General features: G+C 35.1%; 1 protein-coding gene across 1 annotated transcript in view; it reads left to right on the top strand.

The window, feature by feature from the left end:
• Positions 1 to 17,422, top strand: part of LOC129232656 (partitioning defective 3 homolog) — a 98,328-nt gene that overhangs the window by 54,461 nt on the left and 26,445 nt on the right. The window contains exons 4-11 of the mRNA XM_054866788.1: positions 448 to 569; positions 9,655 to 9,783; positions 11,060 to 11,136; positions 12,225 to 12,302; positions 12,391 to 12,677; positions 12,755 to 12,883; positions 15,025 to 15,164; positions 17,013 to 17,147. Of these exons, the coding sequence (XP_054722763.1) occupies positions 448 to 569; positions 9,655 to 9,783; positions 11,060 to 11,136; positions 12,225 to 12,302; positions 12,391 to 12,677; positions 12,755 to 12,883; positions 15,025 to 15,164; positions 17,013 to 17,147 (1,097 nt within the window). The remainder of the gene's footprint in view (positions 1 to 447; positions 570 to 9,654; positions 9,784 to 11,059; positions 11,137 to 12,224; positions 12,303 to 12,390; positions 12,678 to 12,754; positions 12,884 to 15,024; positions 15,165 to 17,012; positions 17,148 to 17,422) is intronic.

The raw sequence follows: 17,422 nt of genomic DNA, 5'->3' as shown, positions 1-17,422 counted from the left end.
TTTAAAAATGTTGCTGTGAGCAAATTTTCATTTTTACAAAACTAAGGTTAAATAATAGAGAGGCATTTGTGCACATCTGAAACAAACCAACTAACATCCCTATAAACTAATAGATACGTCCATTTCCGCCTATAAACCGGATCTTAGCCTTTCCATGTAATCGATGGTCAGACAGTACAGTGAAACCTGTGTAAGTTGACCACTTGTGATGCGCTACTTCAGTGGTCAACTTACAGAGGTTGAATTACATGATATAGATCTAATTCTGTTCCTGAAAATAGCGGTCAACTTACAAAGACGGTCAACTTTACAGGTTTTACTGTATATTTCTCTCTAAATTCATTGTGTGCAGTCGTTTCAGATCTTTTCGAATTCAGGTTCATCACTTTTGCTTTGAAATATTTAGTGTCTCCGCCTCTGAACCCCCTCCGCTTCTTCTTGTTCCAGGTCCCGCCATGCTGCAGGTGCGCCGGGGCAGCGAGCCGGCCCTCAACTGCCTCTTCCCCCCCGTGGACCTCAACAAGCGGTGGTCCACGGCCGTCGTCATCAACGCCACGCCGGACCTCAACGTGAGTAAAATCCCGGGATTTTGAGCGTTCGAAAAAAATGTCGAGAGGCTAATACAGTGCTCGAACCCCCTTAGACATTCGTTGAATCCATAGACTAATAATAAGAGTAGACCGAGCTTTCTCATTCTTGCTGATGAAGAAAATTGGTTCATAGATGTATCATGTGACTAGTGGAAGGGCTTGGCGAAGACTTTGGCAGCATGGTTGCTAGATGGCAGCATTATCTATAGTTTGGCACTCGACATGTATTTTAAGACAATGTGTTTTCATCAAAAAAAAACTTCCAGGTGCAGAGATTGAACTGTTTTTCTTTTAGTTATGCATTATTTTGACATTAGTAATAGTTTTTGATCAGTTTTCGGTAACTTATTTCATTTGGAGCTGTCAGCATTGGCGTGAACGAAATGGCGTAAACGTTTTGCGTTAACGCAAAAATGTACTAATCGGTATCAAAATGTACTAATCGGTATCTTAAACTGAAACTGTAGGTAAAAATCTTACCGTTTGCCGATTCTTCTTGGTCGCTTGCATCTTTTATTGCTTAGAGAGTTATTGAAATGGACTAAAGAAAATGCACAATACTATCTAAACGAAAAACTCACTATTTTAACAAAATATTTCCAACTTAGAATAACAAATTTACAAATCGGACTCCATAAAAGATCATTCTTCCGTGTTCCATCCATTCTATTTATTTTATTTCGCGCTGGCGTTGATCGTCTGCTACTATTAACGTCCGCTGTTGCTAGGATATCCACCAGTCACATGGTTTGGTTTATGAGCAGCAAAAGGGTTGCCATAGCTCGGTCTACTCTTATTATTAGTCTATGGTTGAATCCTCTTTCAAAGACATTTCATCAACGCAACTTTCTTAAGGGGAGTCAGTACCCTAAATACTTTCAAAAAAATTCGATTTTTTGATTTTTATATATTTTGAAACTCCATTTCAATAACTTTATAATGATACAAACATCTTGAACGTGCTCATATTAGAAGTAAGTTAAAATAAGTTTTAAAAATGTAAAACCTATTTTGATGAGGTATGATTTTCCCCTTTAAATTGCAATGTCTCGAAATGGTATTTTTAAAACTAAATGTTCCTTTGTCTCAGAAACTAAATTGTGTTAGGCTTTGAAATTTTTACCACCAATTCCATACATCTAACTGCATATACTGAAGTAAACTTTTTCTCATATTCGAAAATTATTTTTTATAGAGCTGATTTTGTGTGGCAAAATGTATATTTTTTGAAACAAATACAGTGACTCACACATTGGAATTTTTCACAAAAAAACTAAGCTTTCTTTCTGTAAAATTTTACTTCAGTATAGAGAACAGAGTCTACTTGAGGTACAGAAAAAAATTCATACTTGTATCTTTAATAGATTTTCAGAAAAAGGTACAAGAACCTGTGCAAATTAACATTGACGGTATGGGGGGTACTGACTCCCCTTAAAATGATACAGTTTCCCGGTTTTCGCCTTTTTTCGCCATTTTCGGACCTCATAACCCTCTACTTCTCTTAAAAATCTGAAAACATTATGATTTTCCTGAATTTTTGGTACCCGTCTTTCTATCCCCCCCCCCTTCCCCCATCTTCACTCTCTCCACGATATCTGCCGAAAATTTATGCTTGGGGAAACATACGAACGACGTCGAACACTTGCTTTGCCGGAAATGGCATGCCTCGTTTGAGATTTCAATCTTTTTGCATCCTGCAAATATTTCAATCCGTTTTAATTCTGGAAATTGGGAGGTCTGCCAACATTAAATTGTGCTAAAATAACGTAGTAATCAGCAGGGCTGTGGAGTCAGAGTCGGAGTCGGAGTCGTTAGAAAAAATGCCGACTCCGACTCCGGGCTTCTTTTTTTCTTTCCTTTTCACTGACTCTCCGTGCATTTTTTAAAAACTGACTACCAGTTGGTTCGATTACAAGTATAAAAAGCTACTAATGAGAAAATAATTGCCATTATGGCAATCAGCCAGCTTGAGTGCTCACCGAACTTTCTGTAGCCGTCCCCTAGTTTGCTTGCTTCTTAACTTAACTAATAGCAACTGTCAGCAAACGGTTTTGTTGCCTAACATTCTCAAGTTATCACTTTCAAATAAAAATAGAAATATAGTGTTTTGTTCGATCTCGGTTATTAAATAGTAAAAGAAACGTAACAAATTAGTAAGTCGACGCCCGTAGCTAAGGTCGAAACGTTTAAGGGTGATCGGCAAATTCAGAGAAGTTCTGGCGCCGAAAACACGAATACAAAAGATCCGATAAAATAATCTAATGTTTTTTTCTTTATTAAGACTATTTCTGTAAGCTTGGTTCTCACTAAAAAGTATGGAACAAAATAAGTGTAAATGATTTCTTGATTGCAACACTCAATAATTGCAGTTAATCTTAAAATAATCATATTAAGGTTAATTCTAAAGCAGCCAATAAAATTTAAGTTAAAAATTTAGCGAAGGAGAAATATAGGTGTAGTGAAAGCTATTCGTACAAATTTGTATACCGCCGCATTTTGTGTAAAATTAGCTCCTGACGAATATGTGCCCTATTTTCGTTGAAATTTTATTGATGAAATATCATTTAAAATATATTCGCGAAAATTTTCAGAATTGAAATATTTATATTTTTTATAAACTCTGAAATTAACTTTGGGTGTCATCTTCCAGATGGGGGCAAACCACTCCTATCAAGAACTTGGATTTAGAAAAAAAAAGCTTTTTTTTTTCAAGTTACAACTTTCAAAAATTGAAAGCACACGATTTGATCAATATCTATTTGTTACACATTAAAGGGGGACAAAATAAAGGTAATCATTTTTAAATTTTTTAAAAGGGATTTTTAAGTCATCTCACTTTTTAACTCGTAACTATTGGATTTTTAAATTGAATTTCTAACGTTGTATGGTCTTGGGTTTACAATTAAAAAAAAAAGCGAAATTTTCATAAAAAGGAATTAATATTTCAATCTCTGTTTAGAGGTTTTCCCCCTTCCCCGGAAGGGAGAGAGGGAGTTGAAAAAATACAATTAAAAATTTTTTAAAAAAATCCAGAGTCGGAGTTGGAGTAGGAGTCGGGCGTTTCAAAATCCAGGGGTCGGAGTCGGCCATTTTCCTTCCGACTCCGCATCCCTGCTTACAGGGATGAGAATTTCTGGTTTTCGCCGGAATTCCGGCCTTTTCTGTCAACTTTTAAAACCTTTCATTCTTTTTTTGCCATTTTCGGGCCTCATAACGCTCTAATTTTCTGAAAAATCTTAAAACATTCCGATTTTTCTTAATTTTTGATACCCGTTTTTTTATTCTTTCTATCCCCCCTCCCCCCCCATCTTCATTCTCTCCACGATATCTACCGAAAATTTATGCTTGGGAAACATACCAACGACGTCAAACACTTGCTTCGCCGGAAACGGCTTGCCTTGTATGAGATTTCAATCTTTTTGCATCCTGTAAATATTTCAATCATTTTTAATGTTGGAAGGTTTTTTACCACATGCTACCTTGTATCTGTTTATTTTATTTATTATTTCAACAATATTTTTATTTCTTAAACTCTTTAAAGGAAAAATGCAAAAGTCAATAAAAGAAAATGTGTTCTGACTCCCACAGGCTCAAATTTTAATGAATCTTGCCATGTTTTTTTTTTTTTTTTTAATGTATTTTAGAAACTGTACAAATATTTGTGGTGAATCTCAAGTGGTTTAAGCTTTACCGCCTGTTAAAATTTTTGGGATTTCACGTTTAAATGTTAAATACAAATTGTTCTTTTGATCCTGAAATAGTATTATGGAGTTTTTCAAATCAAATTTTGAGTTTCAGTGTAAGGATAAAGGATAACCAATCATTTATATATCTATATATTTATTTATTTTTCATTCTTCCAAAAGTGTGTTCTACCACATAAAAAAACTTAAGATTTTTCACTCTGTTGTAATTTTTTACTTTACAAACAAACCTCATTTTAAAACTTACGTTCTCATTTTCAGCACTATTAGTTCTGTTTTCCCTTAAAGAAGATATTTTTCTCAAAAAATACCAAATTTTGACATTAATGAGTGATGCAGCCAAGACTGAACTCTGGCTTCCTTAACCCTTTACAGGGCCCAATACAGGCTGATTTTGCTACCGTTTTTCGGTACCTTCACAAAAATCTTGTTTTGAAACCGGTACTTTCACAAAAATCAAGTTATAATATCAGTAACTTCACACAAACATCGAAAATTTCACAAAAATTCGCTTTTTAAAACATAAAATTTGTTTCTCTGTTTAAAACAAAATTTACTCATAAAATAAAATTCTAAGCAAGTTTATATGAACAATCCCTTAGATAGAAACCTTTTGTAGTATTTTAACTCATTTTTAGCTGTTTCTCACCAAAGTATTTATGCAATATTATCACAATCTTTAAACATCTGTTTTGAGGAACCATTTTTCTCATCATTTCCTATATTGTACACAGTACATAGCCTATTAAGCTTTAATTACAATGGTATTTTTTGTACTTCTTAGGTTTTTAGCTCCCCCTCCCCAAAAATCGAAACCTGTTAAAAATAATACTCGATGACATTTACACTTTTCGAAGTAAAATTTCACTTGTTCTACTTATCTTTTATAAAAATGAGGATGCCTTTAAAATTTCGCTAAAACAATGCTGATAAAAAAAAAACGTTCACAAAAATAGAATGATGCAATACTTGCACAAAAATAGGTAGCGAGAAAAAAAATCCTGTATTGGCCCCTGCTTTATTTTAGAATCGATGGTTAGAAATTGTTGCCTCTCTTTGAAAATTTAAATTTATATGGAACTGAACAAACTTGCAAGAAATGGTGCTATTCAGCAAATTTGTACAAAATGGGATGCAAGTAATAACAAATGAAAAGGAACTTGACGTAAAGAGATTCAAGTTCTTTTCTTTCAGTTTGCCTCCTACTCAATGTTCAAAAATATCATGATATTTTCGAAAATATCGAAAGTGTCCGATATTTTGATAGATATCGTGTATTTTGATATGTATCCGATAGTTTCAATCAGCACAAAATTCATTAAATGCATGCTCAAATCACTCTGTATTTTCTTATATCATTATTACAATATGCAGACTTAAAATTAATGTTTCTTTCATTGTTTATATCTAATATTTTATTCTATATTTTTATCCATTTTAATGGAGATAATTCAGCATTAGCTGTTTTACTCATTTTTCTACTGTTAGCTACTTTTACACAGTTATATGATTCAGAAATAAAAGAAATATGCATTATTCAGTACACAGACAAGATTATTTTCTTTTTTTCTGACCAACATTTAATATTTAATTTGGCACTATTAATATGATTTAAGATTGTTATATAACTAATAATTTTGCAAATATAAAATAAAAAGGAATATTATATTACTTTGTCACATTAATTATGTATTAATACATCATAAAAAATATAATACTAGCTTTTTGGTTATTTTTAATTAAAAAAAAGAACAATATTACTATGATTAATATAATTTTTATATTGAAAATACTGTAGCTGAAAAAATAAATGTCAAAAATATCAGTCATGATATTTTCAAAATAAATATCGGATATATATCGTAATCTGATAAAAATAAATATTGACTGTTTCCGTTTCAAAATAAATATCGACTGTTATTTATCAACGAATGCTGTTCCTACTCCAATTTATAACAGCTTCAATCTGCAACTAACAACTTTAATACACAAATCATTTCCCAACTACAGCATTTCCCCATTTTCCTGATCTTTTTTTCTAACTGAAATTTCCGAAATGAATATTATGCTGCAGGAACAATATGTTTCATGTATTAATGGTTGCCCAACTGTCTCAAGTACATAATTAATGTGGAGGAAAAAATTGCATTGCCTTTGAAACTAGTGCCATTTTTTGTTGTATTTCCGAATATCGTTGCTTCCAAGAGTTATTTTGATGCAGTTTTGGATACCATCTCTTTTCCGCATGATATTACAAAATTTATTTTGGATTTCATCATTTTTTCTCTAACCACTCTCACCCAGTTTGTGCAGTGCAAAAAATTAAGTTGTTTGAGATTGCGATCCGTTTGCAGCTTGTAAATGTTTTAATATTTTTGAAAATGGTCAGTTATTTTGCCATATACTGCCTTAAATGAGTGTATCTCATGTTTAGTTTCAGTAAATAGATTTATATTTGGTACCATGCCAACATTAAACTCGTACTTCGCGGAAAATGGCTTCCATGTTCGAGATTTCAACCTTTTTGTGTCTTGTAAATAGTTTGATGTTTTTGAAAATCGTTAAAATTGTTTTGACATATCGTCGCCCCAGAGCAACAGAAAGATATCTTAGTGTTATTTCTAGGATTAGACATCTTACTGTTGCTCTGAGGTGACGATATGTTACTTTAGGTGAGCTTAATGTATGTTTTTGCTCACCGTATGTAACACACCGATATTGAACTTATGAAAAACGGCTTCTTGTATTTGCGATTTTCAATCCTTTTGTATTTTGTCAATATTTTAATATTTTGACACATTCTACCTCAGATTAATGTGTTTCAAGAACTATCGTATTTTCGGGAATAAGCACCATGGCACATACGAAAAATTAGCAAAAAAAAAATGCTGGTGTGGTGCATTTAATGGGTGCAGCAGATACAATCCCTCTTCTTTTTTTTCCAAGTAAAAAAAGTCCCAAGTTTTTAAAAAACGTTGAAAATACTGCCAACAGATGGCACCCCATCGTCCTGCTGCCGTCAGGTTACAAAACATAACGATTAACGTAGAAAAAGTGTGTCAGTCACGTCAAAGTACGTCTGTGTTTCAATATTTTTTTTTGGTTTCTATATAAATGCATAGTTTATTGATATAGAATTATTTCAATAGAACAAATTATAGAACTTATTGAAATAGAATTATTGCAATAACGATTAATTGATTTGATTTCAAACCTCGAAATAAGCAGTAAAATGACTTTTTAAATCAAGTCCGCGAAAAAATATACTTCGACATAATTCTATATGTTTTAAGAATCTAATCCGTTATTGTTCGATATTCGTACGTCGGCCTATATCGTTTCTGCGTCGATCAATATTTTTGTGCTACTTTGGCCACAGAGAGTTTGACATTGGGGAGGGAGTGAGAAGAAGGGTTGGAGTCTCTTGCTCTGGATAACCAACCAATGTCTCCTCCCAAGGTAAAATAATTATATGAACAGTAAAGTATAAAAAGTTTCTTTAATTAAAAATATTTCTTTCATTAGCATTTCACTCCAACTTTCTTTACTACTAATTGTGCTTCTAAGCTGTTTAATATTGAGTGCGGCGCATACAGGCATCCCTCGTATAACACGATACTTCTAGAATGCTATTTCGATATTACACAGTTCCAAATTTATGATTATTATAACACAGTTTCGATATTACATGTGGTACGAAACTTGAATTTAATGCTTCATGACTTTGATACAACGCGAATGTTTATCCTTAAAAAAGATGGAATTTCCTTTCTGTTTTATACATTCTGTTAATGTTTGATAACCTTAACAAGATAACCCTAATAAATTTTACAATAGCTAAAATTTCGGCTAAAAAAGCGGAACATAGAAATGAAAACTGGCAACCAGAACATGCAGCGGCCCACTGGTATAAAATTTAGAGTTGTCATAAACAATACACCTTAATTATTTTATGTACAGGTGTCCCTCTTATAACACAGTACTTGTATAATACTGTTTCGATGTGACACCGGTACTTAACTTGAATTTAATACTTCATGCTTTTGATGTAACAAGAATGTTATTTTTGAAAAAGATGGAACTTCATTTTTGTTGAATGCATTCTGTTAATTTTTGATGATAACTCTAATAAGTTTCTGCTTTGTTTTTATGAAACTTGGTTTTGATAGAACACGGTACACATCCCTTGATTCACATTATTTCTGAGTTTCATATATCACAGTTTTGATATAACACGGTTTCGATACAACACAATACATCTTAACCTGTTTTTCTTTCTTGCACATCTCTACGCAGTATAAAATGAAGTCTCCAAAAAGCGTCTGTCTGTTTGAACTCGCAAAACGCGAGAACTACCCGGCCGATTTCGCTGAAATTTTCAGTTTGTTCCTTTAAGCTCTGAAAAGGTTTGCAGGCCAGTTCGAAAACAAGTCGATGAATAGTTCTTTTTTTATTCCAATTTAGGCCCAATTTTCACGTAAATTCCCGAATATGGGGGTGAAAACTGACTCGCAAATAGTAATATTATATATTGTTGGAAAGGGAAGAATTTTCTGCATTCTACGCAATTTGTTCCAGTGCTCTAACTTAATTGCGGCGGGAGTTTTTTACGTTTTTAGCTCGAATTTTTTTAGGCTTAGCTGAAATTTAGGCACTACTTTCTTCATTAAATCCATCAATAAAAAGTGAAGGAATTGTCCCACAGTTTTCTCTTTGACACCATTGAAAAGAGCTACCTTTTTTACTCCAGATCTAACTCGACCTAAGGTCGAAAGTTTAACCCTCTATCTCCATTAGAAAAAAAGTTACAAGCGAATGAAATGAAGTTCAAAAATCTGTTCTCTATTCACGTTTTTAACCATTTTATTTTGCGTTTCCACGGTAACGCTTTTTGAATCCATTGTATATTTCCGTCTTTCTCATTTTCAATTCTTAAACTTATTTTATTTTGTGTTTCCTTGGTTACGCCTTTTAAATCCATCTTTCTCATATTATTTTAATTTCTTAAAAGAATTTTAGAATCTGTCGTTATTGGCAAGAAAATTTTGCATGATGATTTTTTTTTCCTTTCATTTAATCCTGGTTGCTGAAGATACTTCACTTGACGCAATGGGTTTTTTTCGGGTAGACCGGGCAAAGCCGGGCAACGCAGCTAGTGCATAATAAAGTATTAAAAATAAGTAAAAACATTATTAAAAAAGTCTCGTATAACATGGTTTCGATATCACACGGATCGAATTAACCATGTTATACGACGGAAATATATTTTCCCCTTGAGAACGTATTTCGATGCGGCGCTTACTCCCGAAAATACGGTTAGCATTTTTTCCGATATCGAAATGACGTCGTTTTCTCCGCAGGGCAACGGGCCGGCAGAGGAGGAGGAGGAGAGCGGCTCTTTCCTGCGTGGTTCTGGGCGGCTCTCGGTGCTGGGCGGCGATGCCGAGACCTCCCGCTGGGTGGAGGCCGCGGACCGGCAGCTCATGAAGGTGAGTCATCCCCCGACTACGAATGACGGAAACGTCCGGATTATCCGACGAGAATGAAACGATGAACAGCTCGGGCGTGACATTTTTACGCATACAATGGGGTCGTTTCCAAAATTTTAAAAGTATTTTTTTCTGAAAGAGCATGCTTAAAAACATAGGACCTGACCATTTTTTAAATAATTTGACTAAGTTTAATATTTTTGAAAATTACTTAAATCAGTGCTTTCATTGTTTACGCTTCAGTCCGATGACATCACAAATGATGAAATGCCATTCGGTGTGGCTAGAGCCGCTATATAGATAGGCCGACGCATCAGCTCAATTTTAGCCAGTTTGGATCGGATTTTTCATTTTTGCTGTGTTAGGGTTACCGCAGCAAAGTTTCGGATTTCACCAAATTTGCTGAAAATAATATTTTATTTAATAAGCAATTCACGTGCCGCTAATAATTGCTCACAGTGAACAATCGCCAAACGCGATAAATCGCCAGAAAGACAACCACTCAAATACGCTCTCCGATCCAAAATGGCTAATCTTAAGCTGATGCGTCGGCTCGTATATATAGGGGCCTTAAGTGTGGCCAAAATATTTAATTCGCGTCTTTACTCACATGTATTGTCAACGATATGGTTGTTCGCAAGCGTAGAGCCCAATTTTAATTCGCTTCTTGTTATCATAATGTGGAAACGCGGTAGAGAGATGAGCCAAAGGGCACCCTTTGTGACGTCATCAAGACCACGCCTTGTTTAGAAAATCAGACATTTTAAAAAATAACTGTTTTGGAAAATAAAAGTACTTTCTAGGTCCATGTTTTTTTTTTTGCTTATTCTATCAATTTCAGTGACTAAAAGTAGTACTTTTGACTGAAGAAAACCACCCCATTCCCGGAATTTTGAGTTTTGACTTTTGACTTGTACGATCTCAGATACCAGAGACTATTAGGTATTATCATGATGTGAAATATCGACTTTTTCGAACGTTTTCTCGTATTTAAAAAATGTTTTGTAGGTGTTTTGGGCATGACCCTGCGGTCACACCCTCGCTACATATAAAACATTATTTTTAAGAGCAAACATTTTTTTAAAGAACATTCATACATCAAATGATGATACATGACTGTCTGACTGTCTCATGATGGAGTATATCCCAAATAAAAACCAAAGTTTAAACTGAATTGCAAATGGGTGCTTAAAAATGTCACACCTATGCATCGCAAATGAATGGAGCGATGTACAACACCGGACTTTACTGAGTCTGTTTTCTTCCTCCCCCTCAGGATTTCAATGAAAACTTCACCCTGAAGGTGTGCAATGGAAACGGAGCTGAAGAGAGCGACAGTTCGGGAGACGAGAGGTAAAAATAATAATGATACTAAAATGATTTTAAAATACAGTTGTAAGTTTTTCTGGGATGTATACCTTTTTCATACTTGCCAACTTTACTGTTTTTAATGGGAGACTCCCGTTTTTTGCTTCCATCTTCCGATTTCCCGTTTTTTATGATTTTCTCCCGTTTTTGCAGTTTTTTCAGTCAATCATCAAGTTTCACTTTCTTCTCAATAGATGGCGCCCTTTTCTAGTCCCATTTTTTTCCAATTAATTTGTCCTAATTTTCCAAATTTTCCATAAGGTAAAAATTTAATTTTTTGGAACCTTTTCCACATTGCATGTTCAACGAAGCACTACTTTGCTGAAAATAGCAGTAGATTTCAATCCTTTTGCATCTTGAAAATAGTTCAATTATTTTGAAAGTTTTAAGTTATTTTAACATGTGCTACCCTATACCCACTTATTTCATATTTTATTTTCCTTATATATTGATTTTTTTTTTTTTTTTTTTGGATTTTATTAATTAATATTTTGTAGCTGCTTTTTTGGTGGAGACTAGGGAATGTACAAAACTTTAAACTAATTCACTCCTTATTTGTTTCATAGAATTTTAATTATAATGCATTTTTAAAGCAGATTTTATATACAGCTAAGCCTAATTCACACGATTAGTAACCAAATTCATTGTTGGCCGACAAGGAAATTAAAAGCAATGAATTAAAATTTTTATCTGTTGCCAGTTTCTATTTGTTAACAAATAAAATATTTGTAATTCGTTTTTAATAGTAAAAGGCTTTTAAAAAGATTTTAATTTTCCATATTGATCCTACATTTGTGACAGAGTGGGGCGGGGTTTTAAATTTTTAATTTTAGTTACTTGTTATCCTTTTTGTTGTTAACCTTTTTTATTTTATTTTATTTATTTTTATTTTATTTTATTTATTTATTTTTTTTATTTTTTTTATTTTTTTTTGCCATTAAAAATCTTACTTTGCTGATCTGTATTTTTCTGGAAAACTGTCTAAAAAATCTGGAAATAGCAAGGAATTTTAATTTCTGAAACATAGTAAAAGCCACAATTGAAGTTTTATTATTTCTTTTCTTCTATTCAAGGGAGAAGACGATCATCCTAAAGAACGAAAGCGGCCCGCTGGGGATCCACGTGGTGCCCGACTACGACGGTCGAGGGAGGTAAGTGCCGTTCGGTGCCGTAGTCGCAAAACGACTGTGTGCGATAATGCCGGTAATTATGTGTGACTAAAACAACAACAATTCGCAGGGACACGGGCCTGGTGATCCAGGGCATCGAGAGCGGGGGCCGCATCGACCGGGACGGCCGCTTCCGGGTGGGCGACCGCATCACCCGCATCAACGGGAAGAGCCTGCGGGAGGTCTCCTTCCAGACCGCCCAGGAGGTCTTCAAGGACGCCCTGCGGGCGTCGCGCATCCGCCTGGAGCTGGTGAGGGGGGCGGGCCCCCGGGCGGCGGCGGCACCCCGCAAGCCCCCGCCCCCCGTCTACCCCGAGGGGAAGAGGGAGGAGGACCTGGTCGAGGGCGAGGAGAGAGGTAGGTTGCCTTTCCTCTTGTTTGTTGTGGTCCGTCCTTTTTTCCCGTCTCATGTTTTCCGTTTCGTTTGCTTTCAGCGGGCGGCACGAGCACGAGGGTGGCCACCGTGACCCCCACCAAGAAGGTCCCAGCCTCGGCCACCCGGCGCCTGGCCTCCGCCAACACCCGGCGGATCGGGAGGATGATCACCGTGCAGCTCACCAAAGGCCAGTATCCAATCACATTCTTTCGTTTTTGTAGCATTTGTGCGAGAATGTCTCTCGTGCGACGTCCATTTCAAAATCCCGAACCAAGAACTTGTTTCCATTAAACTAAAACAGAGCATTTTTTTTTATTAAAAAAATTTTAATCCCATTTCAAAATCACAAACCAAGAACTTGTGTCCACTGAACTAAAAAAAAGCAATTTTTTTTTTTTGATTAAAAAAAATGTAATCACATTTCAAAATCCCAAACCAGAAACTTGTTTCCATTAAACTAAAACAGAGCAATTTTTTTTTAATTAAAAAAAAATTTAATGCCCATTTCAAAATCCCAAACCAGGAACTTGTCTCCATTAAACTAAAAAAGAGCAACTATTTTTTTGATTAAAAAAAAATTAATCCCATTTCGAAATCGCAAACCAGGAACTTGTCTCCATTAAACTAAAAAAGAGCATTTTTTTTTTATTTAAAAAAAAATTAATACCCATTTCGAAATCCCAAACCAGGAACTTGTTTCCATTGAACTAAAAAAGAGCAATTTTTTTATTTAATTTTAAATGATCAAAATCGTTAACATTTGTTTATAACTAGATGAAAGCTTAATACATGCAGCATATTTATACGTTTCTCTGATGCCATGTGTCATGCATCATAGTAGCATTGTGTTATCATCGGCGCAGCGATCTTTTAGCATCCGCTTTTGGTTTACAATACTTATTTTCACTAGTAGCACCCGCACGGCTTTGTTCGTAGTAGAAAATTAAAAGGTTATTTGGTTCGCCTGTATATTTGCAAATAATGGATGAATTTCTCGCCAATTTGCTATGCTTGCCCATGTTACAGTTCCACGTTATGGTAATTTAGTATTTTACTTGCCCACGTTGTGATCATTTGCTCGGTGAATAGTTCTTAAAATTGGAATACAAAAGAACAAAAATGAATTTTCATAACATCGCTTCAAGGTGCACCCCCCCCCCCCCCCCACCACGCTTTAAACTAATTCTGTGCCAAATTTCATGAAAATCGGCCGAAAAGTCTAGGCGCTACGGGGTCACAGAAATCCTGACTTTCAGCTTTATTATTAGTAAAGATTAGTCTATAGCATAAGCATATTAAACGAAATTGCAAAGCCTTTTTCGGATACAAATATGATTTGTTTCTTGCATCAATATCACATACTTACCAACTCTACTGTTTTTAACAGGAGACTCCCGTTTTTTGCTTTTATCTCCCGATTTCCCATTGTTTACGATTTTCTCCCGTTTTTGAAGTTTTTTAGTCAATCGTCAAAAAGTTTCACTTTCTTCTCAATAGTGCCCTTTTCTAGTCTCTCTGGGAATAAGATTTTTTTTTCCAATTTACAACTCATTTAGTAAAAATTGATTTTTTGGAAGCTTTCTTCATTGTATTTCCAACAAAGCACGTGCTTTGCCGAATATTGCAGCAGATTTCAATCCTTTTGCATCTTGAAAATATTTCAATTATTTTGATAGTTTGCCGATATTTTAACATGTGCTACCTGATACCTACTTATTTTATGTTTTATTTTCAATATATATAGATTTTTTTTAAAAAATTTTGGATTTTAGTAATTAAATTTTTGCAGCTACTTTTTTGGTAGAGACTGGGGAATGCACGAAACTTTAAGCAAATTCACTCACTATTTGGTTTTTCCTTTGCAGTATATTTTTCTTGCTGCTACCAATTAGCTTACATCTGCGAAAAATCCTCATTTCTCTTCAAATTTAGTATTCATGTTATTTAAAAGCATAATTTAATAATTCTGTTGTGAAGATATGTCGCTGGTGAGTCACCTATATACATGTAGTGGAATCTCCTGTTTTTTTTTCTTCGGAGGTTGGCAAGTATGATATCATACCATGCACAGTACTAAAAAATAAATAATATACCACCATCCAACCCAGAAACCCAGAGGTCAATTATCTCGGACTTTTTTTCTTCAGCCATACCAAAAGATGCTTTCATTGATATTGATTTTTAATAAAATAAAAAAGGAAACTTGACAGGAAATCTAGCAAAACCTGGGAAAGGTTGCCAAATGTCACGCAGTACGATACTTTTCTGATTTTTTTTAAATATAAAATTTTTATAAATATAAATAACATATTTTCCTTCCCCCCACAGGCGACTCTGGCCTGGGCTTCAGCATCACCACCAGGGACAACTCCGCCGGGGGCCGGTCCCCCATCTACGTCAAGAACATCCTGCCCAAAGGGGCCGCCGTGGAAGAGGGCAGCCTGCTCCCTGGGGACCGCCTGCTGGAGGTATGCCATTGTTCACTTCAGATAAGTAGTTGCGTCTCTCTCGCTCGCGCTCGATCCGGCTCCGTGCGTGTCGGTCGTCTTTGATTTTGCCGTGGGTATTCCTTAATTTTGCCGTGAGTGTTCCTCTCTCATCCGGCTGAAGGTTCCGTTTCATATAGTACAAGATTAAAATTATTTTCCCAAGATTTTAAACTTTAACTAAAATCTTGGCTGTTACTGCTTGCAAATATTTGGTTCTGTTAAGGGTATGTCACTCGCGCATTTTAAATTTTTGGCAAATTTTGTTTAGTTATCCTTGTTGAAAACTAAAAATTGCATAATCAGGGACGTTCAGCAACTTTGATTTATAAATTCTTGGGTTGCTATATCGTAATAGGAAAAGAACTAGTATACAATTGAAGGGCTACGGAGAAGAACGATCAAAGTCCATTTTGCTAAAAAACTGTGGTTAACCAATAGGAACACGTAGATTATTACAGACAGTATTGAAGAGAAATATTATTCAGGCAAAAATCATCAGAGTGAGTGAGTTTTAACTGGGAAGAACGAGGCTAACTCGGAAAAGATTCGAGGTTTCGAGCTTAAAAACGCACTGAAGAAAATTTGTGCATGGTGGACTACGATCATTCTTCCTCGCGACCCTTCAATTGCTTTAAACGATTTTTCTATTGTCGCCAAGGTAGAAATAAATATATCGCCAAACCAAGTGACATAGTTTGAGCAGAAAAGTACCAAATAGTGTTAGAAAAGTTTACTTTTTACACTTTTTGATACATAAAACTTACAAAGTCTTATTTTCCCCATATTTCAATGTCATTTTATATTTAATCAGAAGTAGATTCTAGAACTCATACCATTTTAATCAAACTGAAAAAGAAATTCTGCACATGTGCTCAATCATTGTGTATTGTCCACTCCAGGAACCATCATATGTGTCTTTTATCTTTGCAATTGTATTGGTGTTGATGGTCACTTATTTTCGAACATTATGCGGTCTCCTGCTGTTAGATTTTTAAATCTTGTCCATAGTTCTAGTCATTTAATGAATTCTTTGTATTGTTATTTTTGCGTCTCCCGAAAGACACGCCTTGGATCTTTGGTGGACTCAAACGTGACATATTCTTGAATTTCAAATTAAAATTTAACTTTTAATTAACCAATAAAACAGAGTATTATGTTTCCAATTTAGTAATGCAGATTTTGTGAAAATAACGATTATTTATTTGATCATTATTGCAAAGGTTCCTGTTTTGTAATCGGGTTCCCAATGACTCGAACACCATTCATTAGATTAATATTGTAGAGTATTCTTTCATGTTAATAAATAATATATATGTATTTAATTATCTATTAAAATTAATATAAAATTAGATTAAGTACTTCTTTATATAAAATTAGTTTTTCAGTATCTTAACTCTAGCCAACGGTGTGATTGGTCAACAGCCAGAAGCTAATTTAAATAGGGTGAAATCAATGGACCAATCAGGTGTTGGCTGCACATGTAACTGCATTTCCAACTGTTGGTTTTCAGCCACATGTTTTGATTTTCACTATGTATTCAGTTGCTGTATCTTGCAAGAAGCAAGTTGTGTTCATGTTAAATAAAAGATTTTTACAGAAAGGTTTTTACCCTGATTTGAAATAGATAAGTTACTTTGAATTTTATAATACATATTATACCTTTCGGCAACCCCATTTTGCTGAGGTTGTGTATCACACAATGTCAGACTATTTTATCATCGTTCCGATGAACGAGCGCTCGACTGGAGTATCGTGGACGTACAATTATTGTTTCTCCTTTCGTTATTGGGAAGGTCGTGATGTCATTCTCCTGTTTCTCTCTCTTAGGTGAACGGGATCCCGATGACGGGCAAGAGCCAAGCGGAGGCGGCGCGTGTGCTGCGGGACATCCCACCCGGGGAGAGCGTTCGCCTGGTGGTGTCGCGCCAGGAGGCGGAGGAGGATCCCCCGGAGAATGGTGCGGTACGTATCCCGAAGCATTCTCCCCACGGGGAGATCAGTTTGCTCATCGATCAAAAATAGATATGTGGAATAAGTAGCTATTACGTTCAAGTAAACTAGGTTAACTCTGTTGTCAGACAGCAAAATGTAGTCGAACCTGTCTATCTTGAATTTTACGGGAGAGAAGAAAAATTCGAGATATGGAGGTTTCGAGATACAGAGGTTTTGAAAAAAGTTCTAAAATAAAGTATATGGAGCAATGACTCGAAAGTAAAACTTTGGAAGCAATTTTAGCA

This window comes from Uloborus diversus, unplaced genomic scaffold (assembly GCF_026930045.1).
Source record: "Uloborus diversus isolate 005 unplaced genomic scaffold, Udiv.v.3.1 scaffold_13, whole genome shotgun sequence".
Taxonomy (NCBI): domain Eukaryota; kingdom Metazoa; phylum Arthropoda; class Arachnida; order Araneae; family Uloboridae; genus Uloborus; species Uloborus diversus.
The sequence above is the reverse complement of the archived record's forward strand: the minus strand, read 5'-3'. Positions and strand labels throughout refer to the sequence as shown.